We start from the raw sequence: 14,288 nt of genomic DNA, 5'->3' as shown, positions 1-14,288 counted from the left end.
CATTCGCCTGGAGGTGAAGTGGGAAACCACGGAAAACCACTTCCAGGATGGCTGAGGTGGGAATCGAACCCACCTCTACTCAGTTGACCTCCCGAGGCTGAGTGGACCCCGTTCCAGCCCTCGTACCACTTTTCAAATTTCGTGGCAGAGCCGGGAATCGAACCCGGACCTCCGGGGGTGGCAGCTAATCACGCTAACCACTACACCACAGAGGCGGCTAAACGATATATTAAAACCTAAAATCTGAAATACACCACGAAGTGGAGACCAACTGATACAAGGGGAAGACTAGCCCTTTGTTTGACTTAAGTGATAATACTTTGTTTTTGAATCTTTTAATATCCACTTTATCAACGAGCGTGTAAATAATAATAAGTTCTACAAGTAGGTATGCAGTTTCGTACACGTGTCCTTCGACGAGGGTTGAAAGAAATCGGTATGTTGGAATGTGTTATTCAGCGCAGTCCTTATTGGAACGTCTGAGAACGTCAGCTGCATAATGTTCTGTGGCGGCTTTAGACTCGTCGGAATTGAGATCGGAACCCACAGAATTGGCTGAATATTGCGGTGACGATGTTGGTGTAGTCTGCGCATCCAAGGCGCTTACTTCAGCACGTGCAAATAGTGTAGCAAGTTCTATCTTCAGCATCGCTTGTGTTCTTGGCGGTAATTTTTTAAAAGTTTTTGCATAACTTATAAACAGGTGATCTGTGCCGTCCAACTGATATTTACTTTTGTTTTTATTTTCTAAGTATTCGATTACTCTATCTACTTCTTCCATTGGCTGATTTTTCTTCAGTATTTTTGTGGAGGATGGCGGCATTTCAGCCTGTTCTGGAGATTGTGTAGGTCCCAACTGATATTTATTTTTGTTTTTATTTTCCAAGTATTCAATTACTCTATCTACTTCTACCATTGACTGATTTTTCTTCAATATTCTTGTGGAGAGTGGCGGCACTTCAAACTGTTCTGGAGATTGTGTACGTCCCAACTGATATTTATTTTTGTTTTTATTTTCCAAGTATTCAATTACTCTATCTACTTCTTCCATTTTCTGATTTTTCTTCAATTTTGTTGTGGAGGGTGGCGGTATTTCAAACTGTTCTGGAGATTGTGGACAGCTGCTTTTTGGGTATGGACTAGATGGTGAGGTTATTGTTTCCTCCAAAGGAGTTTCTAGAAAATTAGAGGTCATCGGGCGAGGTGCGTGTGGATTGTCCAAAAACATTAAATGCTGACTCCATGGCCAGTTTTGGTATTTCTTGGTTGATTTTAGTTGCTTTTTAGTTACATGCCCTCTCAAACCATTGCGGAACCTCTTGTATTTGATGTACGAATCTCTTAAATTCTTCCACTTTTGTTTTAATGTTTCACCTGAAAAAGAAGAAAAGATGGTCAGAACATTAAAAAAACCGTACATTTCTCTGCTACACGGAAAGTTGGCGGTAGTGGTGATTATTGTTTTAAGAGGAAGTACAAATGGGCAACCATCCTCTATTAACACTAATGAGAAGGAAAAAGGGAAGGTGTCCGTTACTTCAAAAATGAAAGTTTCGGCCAAAGAAAAGGACCAAGAAGGGTGGGGAAATGGAAGACCCCCTAGACCTGGAAAACTTAATGCCAAAAGTCATGGGAAGTGGTGGTGGTGATTACTGTTTTAAGAGGAAGTGTAACTAGGCAATCATAGGCAATTGTTATCCGCGGATATTGCAAATATTAACTACAGTATATTGCACCCAAGGTATTGAAACGGATATATCTATTAACATAATACAATAGGCCTGATACCTGGCATCAGGGATTTTCTCTTGCGACAACTATCGATGTATTGACCTTTGTTCCTTCCATTAACTGCGGACAGGAGCCAATTGGGCTTAGGTAAGATTTACGGCTTTATGGTCTCAAGGCTCTTTATATATTATCACCATTCTCTCATACCACTGTGAAGGGTTACCTAACCACAAGCACCTGAGTGAAAATTAATAAACTTCATTATTTAGAAATTATCAGCAAAATTATCCGCACTGCCATACAGTTTGCATCCTCCAAGACACTAACTTCTCGGATATACACATCCGTGTAGTGCTCTATAGATAGCTGACGAACACTGGATTCCTGGTTTTCTACCCACGCAAAATTATCGATGTTTTATTATACACTGGTGGAAAATGAAATCCCAACACCAGGAAGGAATTGTGCTGGATAAACGAAATTCGGGAGGCGTGTTTGCACATCTGAAAGATGACTTCTATTCAAATTTGCACGTTAGTCGACAGAGAGTGTGGAGCTAGTAGTGCCTCAACTACTTCGCAAAGAAAGTTTGCTTAAAATACGTGCTGTACACTTTGTGACCGTTAGTCATTGCCCGGTGTTGACGTTGTGAGGTAGGTGTGAGTCAGACATGTCTTTAAGGACACGAAGAAGGCAGTATCAGCAGCTTACTGAGTTCGAACGAGACCGTGTAATAGGCCTACGAGAAGATGGATGTTCTTTCCGAGATACTGCAGAAAGACTTGGTAGGGATGTATCCGCAATGCATCGGTGTTTGCAACAATGGTCACGGGAAGACAGTCTCAAGAAAACCGAGGTCCGGTCGCACATAGGCCACTATGGAGGGGGAAGATCACCGTAATCGCCGCATAGGTGTGGTGGTATACATTTGCAGCAGCAATTAGAGCTTCAGTTCGCAACAGGGTGACACAGCGTAACACAGGGCAACAAACTGATTACTTGGGGGCAGCTCCGAGCCAGACGTCCTGTAGCATTCGTGCCACTAACTCCGAATCGATGTCATCTGCGACTTCAGTGGTGTCAAGCTAGAGCTCATTGGAGGGCGGAGCGGAGATCTGTTGTATTCTCAGATGAGAGCCGTTTCTGTCTTGGGATAGGCGATGGCCGTAGGTTGGTAAGAAGGAGGCCAGGTGAGCGCTTGAAACCAAGTTGTTTGCGGCGTCGACACAATGGACCTTCACCAGGAGTTATGGTCCGGGGAACGATTTCCTTTGACCGCAGGAGAACTCTCGTCGTTATCCAAGAACCATGGCAGCGGATTTGTACGTCAGAGTGGGAAGTGAACCGGTTGTGGTGACATTCATTCGCAGTATTCAACGTGGTGTTTTACCAAAACGATAATACTCGTCCTCATACCGCTGCCGTCACCCAACGTGCTCTACAGAGGGTCGACACGTTGCCTCGGCCTACGAAATCACCATACTTTTCGCATACTGAGCAGGTATGGGACGACAAATCCAGCACCATCCAATACCAGCATTAACCGTTGCTGATTTGACTGACCACGTGCAACAGGCGTGAAAATCTATCCCAAAAAATTATGTACGGTACCTGTACAACACAGTGCATGCACGTTTGTATGCTTGCATTCACAATCGTGGCGACTACAGCGGTCATTAATGTACCACCATGTCACATGTCTTCTCGCGTATACATGAACCTGTGATATGGACACGTTAGTCAAATAAATATGTTACCTAGACTATTAGACTGAATTGCATTCCCCTAAACTAATGTCTTATTGGTGTTGGGATTTCCTTTTCTGCCAGTGTATTTGTTGTATTGGTTTCTCTCTGTATGATCTTCATATTTTGTTGCAAAGCAAACCCATCTCTGTACAGGCCATGAAGGTCTTGGAAAAGTGAAAAGTATGGCAAAACCTTCCACTATCCATGATCTTCGCAACTCTATGTCCGGCCATCTTTAGCCCCGTTTTGTGTGTAAGCTGAGTGAACCTCACGGTCATGTGCTTTTTCAGAGGAACAAAATCTCTTTACTCAATTTTTTCTCCTTCTTGACGGATAACGGACCATTTATATTGGTAATATAAATTTACTCATTCGGGACAAATATTTCAGATTCCCTATGGGAATCAACATCTATATCATCTAATAGCCAAGCAGGCATCAATTTTTGGTACAGAGACGAGTCTCTCATAGTGCATTGGCACTGCCGGTGGCTCCATGTAGCCTACGCAGTGACCTCCACGGTATGCACTAGCCAGCGTCTTGGTAGGTGTGCTAGGTACCAACTGATGAGCCTAACCTAGCACACGAAGGCGAAACGATGGCAACCAGGAATGAGTTAGCTGGGAAATTTATAATGTCCAATAATGGACCATTTATATTGGTTTTATAGGTTTTATCAACTTGCATTTGTTTTTATGTAATTCTAGGTTTGTTACACTTCTCTCTTTTTCCGCCAGTTTTGAATCTAACCAATTAGGAATTTTCTGTACTTATTTTTCAGCCTATTACAGGCTTCTTCTTGGTTTTTTGGTGTAAAGTTTGAATTGACCAATAAAATTGAGAGGGTGCGTCCGGATTAGTCCAGAATCCTTTCGAACTTCCCTCCGGGTATATAAACTGTGGCCTTACTGGCTACCTTGTCTCTTGATCATCGTCTTTCTGAGTGTGGGTATTAAGACAGGAAGCGGGGTGCCTCATTCTTCGGCAGGCAGTAGATCAGCCAGGTAAAGTCCACCTAAATTCTATTTTTCTGTTGCTACCTCCGCAGACTTATCCGAGGGTAAGGTCCGAGTTTTTAACTATGTAACAAACCTTTTCTAAAATGTAAATTTTCGTTTGGCTAATGTAAAATTTCATAAAGTCTTTAACTGTAAATCGGGGACAGAGAGTGCTTTACCCTCTCGAGTTCCCCTTCAACTTCGTTCGAGGTGACTACGACTTTGTAACTGTTTTTCTTCCTTTCTATTATGCATTAAATTAACCGTCTTTCGTGTCATCTCAGTAGCTTGGGATTAGCCCCTGTATCACTGGGCCGAGAGCCCCGTTAGGGTTTTACTCTTTATTTGAGAGTGCAAGTATGCGCCTCCATTCATTTTGTGTTCGGGCCATTAATTTAGACGGTTATTATTTTTCCATGAAGGCCCAATAGGTTGGGTAATAGATACCCCTGCGTAAAACCTTTTCCATTGTAAATCGTGCCTTGAGAGGCCAGAGAGTGTAAGATTTTGATGTAATGTTGACTTGAGTAGGCTGTAAGAAACTGAGAGCATGTAAGCTCTTTTATAAGTTTTTGTAATAGTGAGGGGTGCCTCTGGAAGGCTAAAGATTGTAACTTTTGGAGCAAGTGCTCTTGTATTTGGGAGATATCTCTCCTTATCTGATCAACGAAACATTTGCGAAAATTGTAAATTAGGAGCCTGAAGCTCAATATTTGTAAATCTGGGGCTTGAAGCCCAAAATTGTTAAAATTCCCTATTCTGGGGTGTTCCATCCTTATAACTGAATTGGCAAAATACCTGAGATTTCGTTGTTGTTTCACTTAGGGAAAATTTGTTAAGTTTGTGTTTTTGAAAGGAATATAACCTTTATTTTAAAGTTTTAATCCAAATTTTATATTGTAGTTAGACCCATTCAAGCCCACACCTTCTTTCACCTCTCTGCGTTCCACACATACCCCGCAACAACAACAACAACAATAATAATAATAATAATAATAATAATAATAATAATAATAATAATAATAATAATCAGAACTGGTTTTCTACAAATAAATGGTACTTTTTGTCAGGTCTGTGGCTCGTGTCAAGAAATTCTAATCTTAAATAGGGCTTAATAATCAACAGCAGTAGAGGTGTCACCGTATTTTCATGCTTGGAATCTTATCACCGTAGGTTAATCATATATTTATTTTTGTTAGTAGTGTTTTATACAGTCTTTTTATTCAGTTTGCTAAATGTGCGGTGCCTATAGATTATCTGGAGTTTGTTCACTAACTATGCAAAATATGTTCAACTTTGATCCCTAAGTTTCCTTTTAATATTACTACAGTCTTGATTCTTGTATATTTATTGCGTGTATTTAAGGTAGTCGGTGTAAGCTATCACTTTTATTGCGACTTAAGAATTAGGGCCTGCGAATACCTATTTGAGCCATGGAGAATAAAACAGTTACCGGCAATTAATGTGAAAGAACACAAATTTTCACATTTCACGATCCACTTCTACCAAAGACCTCGGGATTATTGCCCTGTAAACTTCTTCGTGGCATTTGGTTTAAAATTAGTAACACAGCAGTTTTGGTTTTCGAACTAATGAGAATTTCCTTACGGATCTTCTGCTTCCTATTAAAAAAAACATATTTCGATGTACCGTATCTAATTAATATCTGTTCTTGCCGTGTTATCCCACGACGTAGGAATAACCTGCCGACAGGTGTTTCCATGCATGTGCAATTTAATTTAATGCATGTATTCCGTACTGGCGTATTGCGATCACTCGGCGAATGGTGGTGGTGATTATTGTTTTAAGAGGAAGTACAACTAGGCAACCATCCTCTATGTAAAACTAATCAGAGAGGAAAAATGAAGGTATCGGCCAAAGAAAGACAAAGGCCACGAAGGGCGTGAAAATAAGATACTCCCTAGGCCTCGAATGCTCTAATAACGTCGGAGTCGGAAAAGAACAAAAGCTGACCAGGAGAGGTCAGATAGGGTAGATGAAAGTGAGGAGCCACGCACACGTAAGTGGAAGCAATGCCAGGACTGATAAGGGTCCCGTGGTCACCAATCCACGCTCCCAAGCTCAGGGCCCGATTTAGTCGCCTCTTATGACAGACAGGGGATACCGTGAGTGTTATTATACGGCCCCAAACCACAGGGGTGTTCCAATGCAAAGACAGAAACAAATTAATCATTCTTCGACGGGCGCCTTTCGACATATGACTATGGAGAAGCGGAGGCAGGACTGGTTACCAGATGGATTTTTATAAAAGCAGGAAATGTTGTCAAAAAACCAGCACTACTTTCAACAACAAAAAAATAGCACATTTTGAAAATAGTTTTTCAAATAATGTCATGCAGTATTAGAATTAAGACTTACAAAATTTAATGTTGACATATAGATATACATTTTTAAGTGTAACAAAAAGTTCTTGAATTCTAAGACGAAAAAAGAAAAACGTACCTGTTTAATCATACTGTTGCCTGAAGCAGCAATTATTTTAGCAAAGAAGAAGCTTTATCAACTTACTATATACTTGTGAAAATCCTCACATGGCAAATGTCTAGAATCTACAAAAGGACTTCTATTGGGAAAATTCGAAGTCCTTTTACAGGTTCTAGACACAGCCTGTTTCTCTGTTTTTGTCCACTGGCAATTTATTAGGTCGGTAGTCCATTATCAGAGAACTTGGCTAACAATTTTTATCAATGTCTGACGCCATATTGTAATCAAAGATAATTAAGCTATTACCACTGCCTTCGTGATGTGCAAGCCATACTGTAGCTCGGACGACGTCACGCAAAGAGGCGAACTGTTTCCTCCGTCCGACCAGCGCAATGTAAGCACATGATACATATGTGCCTTGTAATTAAGAAATATTCACAGATGTTGTATTAAAAGAACAGGTGAGATCATTAACACTTGTAATCGCTTGATATCTCGTAAGTTAGGTCTAGGTAATTTTAGGATAAATAGATTTAAAATGTGATCAAAGTAGTCAAATCTTAACGATTGTATTACTCGTCCATGTATCCACTAAAACATAATTATTGTGCATTAATGACAATGTGGAGACAACGAAAGTACTGTACCCATCCCGGGCATATCAGGGCAACAATTACATAATTCGGTTTCACAAACAGATGTATAAATGGAATTTTTGGGTGAGAAACTTCGGAAGTCATTTCCCGGGCTCGAAGTCTCGTCCTCCCTACTTTCACTGCGGCAACGGCTAGAGCTCAAAAGCATATGGGCAATGGAATGTTCGCAAGAGAAAATAGGCACTACATAAGATATAACGAAAGTAGGGTTCTCTATAATGTGAGAGGAACACACTAATATTATTTCATGAGAAGAATCTTTGTTGAGAATATTTGCTAAACATTTTATTATACTGATAAAATCACTAGGTAAGCACACGAGATGATGCCATATTACAACACATAAACAAAGAAATAATCAAGACTGAAGCAATAATTATATATAGCATGCCTTAACGTCCTTTCAGTTTATTCACAGTTGTAGTTGTCGCTTGGCATACCTTAAATCATTTGATTAATACGCACTGATATTATATACATATTTCACATACGTAGATTTATTTATCTATAACAGTGATACTCGATGGTATTTATTATTTAAATAGGCTGATCAAAGATGGCACTTTCTCGTTAATCATATCTTTAATTAACTATCATGGTTGTGGAATAATAATAATAATCGTATGGCCTCAGCTACCGTTTGCAGACATTTCGATTTGACGCCATCTGGCTGTCTGCTCGTCAATTTCGACGTTCCGGTTTACTCTGTCTGCCATCTAGCGGACCTAGAGTAAACCGGATCTCTCTTGGGCGTCTATGGCTGAGATTTAATTAATTTTGTCGGGTAAATACCCAATGTATCACCAGAGATCTTTTACATGCCGACGTACGACATGGAGTGTCGAATGGATTTTTTTTCCGCCCTTCAAAAATCCGACTACCTCTGCCGGGTTTGAACCCGCTATCTTGGGATCCGGAGGCCGACACTCTACCACGGATTAACAGAGGCAGCTTATGGTTGTGGAATTTATGCATCTTATTAGTACATTTTCTTTTTAACGCACGAGATTGCATCGCCGTATATCAAACACATGTTCTAATTGACCACAACAATTACATATTACACTGAACACATACGCGTATCCTGGGTTCACCTATTCCTATTATATTCAAAGTAAAATCAACCAACGCTGGTATCGAACCCATCACCATAAAACACTTGGGAATAATAAAACACGTGAACACATTACATATAAAAATGTCAAACATATAGCACACAATACATCTTGAAGGTATGGCCTAATCAAGCCATAGTATCAGGTTAAATCCATGGTTCCAACGTGAGTCGAATCCACGTACTTCAGCTTCCGAGGTAAAAAATCTGAAACTCCTATCACGAGCTAATTTAGTACATAAAATTGGGGAGGAATCCATCCTTCGCAAAATCATAAAATTATCAACGTTACTCATAACGTATCATTAGCATGGAATCGATACTGCACTGGCAAATGAAAGAAGGCTTGCAGGTAAATGCTAAGACTCTTGGCAACAACACAGTCTCCCTTCAGACCGTGCAAATCCTTACATCGTAAATCCGTCATTCTATGACAATGGCTGTGTGTCCAGCTCTGCGGCTACAAAGACACATTGTATTATTTTCTTTCTTTCTTTCTTTCTTTCTTTCATCTTGGCTCGTTCTCAAGTACGCATTCATTTGAGAGCCATCACTTCTTATTATTTATTATCTGGCTATATATTCAGCCTAATTCAATACATCACGCCAGCCATAATTATTATAATTCTTTATCATTCCAACATCTCAAACATTTCACAAGCCTCACCTTCCCACATCATACCACTGCATCTCAAATCCGTTCTATTAATTTACAGAGAATACTCCATTCTCACAGGTTATTTAACTAATTCAATTTCACTCGCGTATCTATATAATTCACATATTACCTCGGTTTGAACATCTTCAATGATCATTTATTATTATATAGGATTTATAAATCACCTTGAAGCAAACACATAGTCTATATTCAAATTACTATAAAAATCTTTACCAGATAGTAACATTACGAAGAAATTATAAATTTAGCTAAAGCGCTATTCTTCTCAAAATATGTGCTTTATATGCACTAAGAATTTATGGGATCTACATACTAATTCATGCAAATAAGCCCACTAAAATATCAATGATTATTCTTGAATCACAAAAATCCTAATTAAAATAATAAATAATCTTTTCCCAGTCACACGCGTATAGTATTCCCTATATTTAATATTATTAATTATAATATTTCAATATTTACAAAATAAAAATTGCTACTGGCATGCAAATCTCATGATTTAATATATTCAAATGAAATGTACTCATCAAATGCTGGATATGGTTTGCTGTCATCTCGAGGTACACTTGAGATTTTAAACCATCATGATGACTGCTCCTCTCTTTGATAGTATTTGGTTCCTCTTCATCCTGACACGATCCATGTCTCGATCTGTGGTCTTCTTATTGGAGTCTCTAGACGTTCCCTGAAGAAATGACTGCAAGCACTTAGGCGCGTTTCTCGTAGGCTCCAGTCCTCGGGTTCGATGATCACTCACGAACATACAGGCAAAAATGGGGAAATCAGTTACTAAACATTGTTTATGTGCTTTCAGAGAATCTACTGGTGATTAGATTCACTAATAACTTTAAAGAGATTAATCCACATAGTGGCAAGTTTGTATAAATCACTATTCATTTCCCCATTGATCACACAGTCTATCGCCGCGAGTGTCCATGGGGTATGCAAACGCTAATCAGAAATACCATTCTTTAATTTTACTGAACGTCACTCACTCTTAAAATGCTTTAGATCGGTCACTATTAATTACTGAACGTAATTAGCTGTCTCACTACTTCTAAACAACCTTATGCGTTTGCCCTTTCACTGATGATTGCATCACGAGCCGCGACTGACTGTCGTAGATATTTAAAAGATTAAATGTTGAGATAAGACTTCTATTCATCACCACAGTACTCTATCTTGTACCACACGGCTTATTTCGCGATATTTTACACCGCACTGATGTGTTTTTCTTCCTCGACACAGCACTTCATACATGATATCCATAGTTCACTACTAACACGTGAGTACTGCGGCTACACAAATTACAATGGGATCCTGCATCTAAGTCCGGGTCTTATTTATAGTATCTGGACTGACTGGTTGTGGAGGAGGCAAACCGCGCCCCTGATCGACATGGAGCTCCGGTAAACGGAATCTTACAGTGATGTGAAAGCCATCAAAGTATGTCTCGTGACCTCTATTTTATACTGATCTCGTTTAAAATCATTACGATCAGCGGGTCATTCACAATCTCAAAAGCGTCCTTTTATAAATTCATGCGTAATGGTTCATCTCGCAAGACCTCCCACTTTTTGTTAATACTATTACTGTTATTATTGTTAATATTATCATATTATTGCCATCCGTAGTTATTGTTAAGTGTTCTAGGTTAAGACTGGTTAAGCGTAAGAAAGGGAGTACATCCCTAACTTTGCCAGGATAAATAAAACATATTATTATTATTATTATTATTATTATTCTTATTATTATTTTCCCACACGTTGCCGGATCTCGGCAGTCATCTTTAGTCTGCGTACCACTATATGACAGGCGTCATTACCGATCCACTATTAAAGTATTGCATTTATATGCATCAACAATTAGCATTAAATACATTGGTTCGAATGAGACCTGACTCATACATTTCCGTAGATTATCTCAGACGAAGGTATTCTTCTTCCTCTTTTTAGTGAATTATGGTGAAGTGGCACTAATGAATGCGGTGTTGAATTATTAAAGGATATTTATTTCTTGGAGGTTAACACACCTTAATTCAGCCTACTCTCCGACAACCTTCATTTCCACGCGTAGCGTCATCTCTCCTCCTCGCTCGCACGAAAAGAGAGCGCGATTTCAAGGTTCAGCAATAATGCGTTCTCCTTTTCTCGATACCGCGCAGGAAACTGCTCCCTTCGGGCTGGCGTATCGCAACTCACATCCCGGTTCGGCATGTAGACTGCTAATTACAACATTATATGTCGCAGAATGTTGCGGAAAACGGCATATATGATTGGCTAAACCTCCTAATATGCCTATGGCATGGTGATGAACGATTACAGTACCAAAATAAAAAAATAATAATAAGGCTGTGTCACCATACCACTATATGATCATAAATACCCCCAGCTTTCGTGGTTTTCTTTTCTTGGAACTTTGGAGACTATCCTTCAAGGATTGTTTGTAATACCTAAGGAAAAGAAAAGAAACTTATAGAACGTGCCAGTTTAGATCCTTACCTGGCTCTGAAACCTAGACAACCGAAATTCTCCAGGAACTTACCAATGGAAGTTTGGGAAAAGCACTTGAGTGCAGTGCTTCAAGAGAGAGACACACGACCTACTAATTATTTCGTGCCAGTTTTTCAAACAATCCCTGAAATTGACGAATTTTCAATTAATGAGGTTGTATCAACTATTACAGCATCTAAAGATAACAAGGCATGTGGTCCAGATCACATTTTTAATGAACATCTTAAAGCTGCTCTTCCAAAATTGGGTGAATCCATCACTCACCTAATGAATGAATGCTTGCGGCAAGGTAGGATACCAGACAACTGGAGAAAATCTACTATTAAAATGCTATATAAAGGCAAATGTGATACCGCAGATCCCAACTCATATAGAGGAATAGCATTAGAATGTACTCTACTAAAGACTTTAACTTCACTAGTAGATAAACGTCTCATTAAACTGGTGGAAAATAATCTACCGGAGTCGCAATTCGGATTTAGAAAAAGAAAATCAACGACTTTATCTGCCCGCTGTCTCCAGACTGACATAGAAGGAGCCTTAAAAAACCAGGGGGGTAAACTGCATGCCATCTTTATAGATTATTCGAAAGCTTTTGACACCACAAGCAGAACCATACTGTTTGAAAAACTGGAGAGTATCATTGGTAGTACGAACTACCTTATACCGCTGATTAGGAACCTACTGCTCGACAATTCAATAGAAGTAGATGATGGCATTACCAAATCTAATATTTTGAAACAAACAACCGGGTATTACAGGTAGACCCATTAAGTCCACTACTATTCATCATTGCGACAGCAGACATAGTAGATTTGGTAAACCAGGAAAGCGTCAAACTATTAATGTACGCTGATGATATGGTCTTAACATCAACGTCAGAGAAGGAACTCCAGGAATCATTCAACCAAATAGTGGGTTGGATGAATAAAAATGAGCTCAAACTGAATGTAGAAAAAACAGTTTACATGACGTTTAGAAGAGGGAGGCCTCATGGAATCTTCTTTTATGGAAACCAAGAACGCATTTTAAATACTTGGGTGTAATTTTTCAAACCCAAGGTAATGTTTTTACCCTCCATCTCATGGTCCGTCTAAGTGCATCTATGAAAGCAATATCTGACATTAAGCATCTGAGAAACTTGTCTTTAGAAACAGCCATAAAACTCTTTCGTCTAAAAATCAGCCCTAGAGCAACATATGGCTTGGAAAACGTTTGAGTATGAAACAGTTAGATAAAATCGAGAAGTTGAAGGCAATCTACTTGAAACGAGCTCTGTGCCTCTCCAAATATTCTCCTTCCCGCCTCGTGTATGAGCTATCCAGAGAGGGATTTTATGTGGAAGAGCTAAGGTTACAGTTGTTACTTCCAGCTTCGAGACCTACGATCGAAGAAAGCTGAATAGTAACAGTACCGTACCAGTATTTTAAGAATATAACCGTTTCTCAACTAAGGTAGGTCATTCGTAATCCATACCGTTTCTGTGTACATAAAATGGTAACAGTATTTTAAAAATATTTCCGGAGGTGCATATGGCCCTGAGGTTCACTCAGCCTACACGAGAAATGAGTACGAGGTTAATTCCCGGGGGCAAAGGTGGCCGGGCGTAGAGCTAACCACTCTACCCCGTCACGTGCCGCGGATAACAATGGTGGAAGCCTTTACCTTCAACTTCTTCAAGGGCCTTCATGGCCTGTACGGAGGTTTTTGTCTTTATTTTAAAAATATAACCCCTCCTCAACTAAGGTTGGTGTCAGGAAGGACACCCGGTCGTAAAACGTGCCATGTATATTCATCTCGCCTAATCCCCGACCCCATATCAAGAAATGGGACTAAGAGGAAAATATAAATACCGTACAACTAATTACAAAAAACTTACTTGTCTGGCCCAGTTCCTCTGATATCTCTCTCCAAGCTTCAGCTTTTCTCGCAACGTTCTTGTAATCTGGGTGACCTATATCGTACAAAAACACGTACTCCCGCACTTTTTCAATCAGCTTTTCAACTTCTTCCGCCATTTCGTTCTGCCCGCCTGGCAAATCTGTCTTCAAACACAAAATGCCCGCTGTCCAGTGCTTGTAGACTATATGGCCGCGTCAGCCCGCGTTCTGTGTGACAAGAATGACGCAGTCTTGTCAAACACTGTTAAAACTTCTTCCCGCTGCGGTCACAGACCGCTGCCCGCCGCGGGTAACCGTGGACACTGTTTTTTGAGTGGCCGGACCGAAGGCAAGATGGAGAGCAGCGTCCGGTGGGATAGTAATTTCTCGATACGGTCGATACAAACCAGTACCCATAAAACAGAATATTACATAGATGTATTATTTCGGTAGAACCTCCTTTGGCAGAGGGTAATACATTTTCTTTGTGCGTATTTGTATTTTCCTTGCGTATTTTGTTATAC

General features: G+C 39.9%; 1 protein-coding gene across 1 annotated transcript; it reads right to left on the bottom strand.

Annotated features, from left to right (window-relative positions):
* Positions 1 to 336: 336 nt before the first annotated feature.
* LOC136872453 (uncharacterized) lies at positions 337 to 14,112 on the bottom strand. Its single transcript, XM_067146271.2, has 2 exons — positions 13,764 to 14,112; positions 337 to 1,374 (listed from the first exon to the last, which is right to left on the bottom strand). Exons 1-2 carry the CDS (start codon positions 13,900 to 13,902, stop codon positions 452 to 454), a joined length of 1,062 nt encoding a protein of 353 aa, XP_067002372.1. The 5' UTR covers positions 13,903 to 14,112; the 3' UTR covers positions 337 to 451.
* Positions 14,113 to 14,288: the final 176 nt, after the last annotated feature.

Source organism: Anabrus simplex, chromosome 4 (assembly GCF_040414725.1).
Source record: "Anabrus simplex isolate iqAnaSimp1 chromosome 4, ASM4041472v1, whole genome shotgun sequence".
NCBI classification, from domain to species: Eukaryota; Metazoa; Arthropoda; class Insecta; order Orthoptera; family Tettigoniidae; genus Anabrus; species Anabrus simplex.
This window is presented reverse-complemented; position numbering and strand designations above follow the sequence as displayed.

Bases quoted from the DNA above. Each gene is read 5' to 3' on its own strand.
- LOC136872453 (XM_067146271.2), bottom strand. From the start codon at position 13,902: ATGGCGGAAGAAGTTGAAAAGCTGATTGAAAAAGTGCGGGAGTACGTG. The intron at 1,375-13,763 runs GTAAGTTTTTTG...CTTCTTTTTCAG, and splicing joins AGAGGAACTGGGCCAGACAA to GTGAAACATTAAAACAAAAG.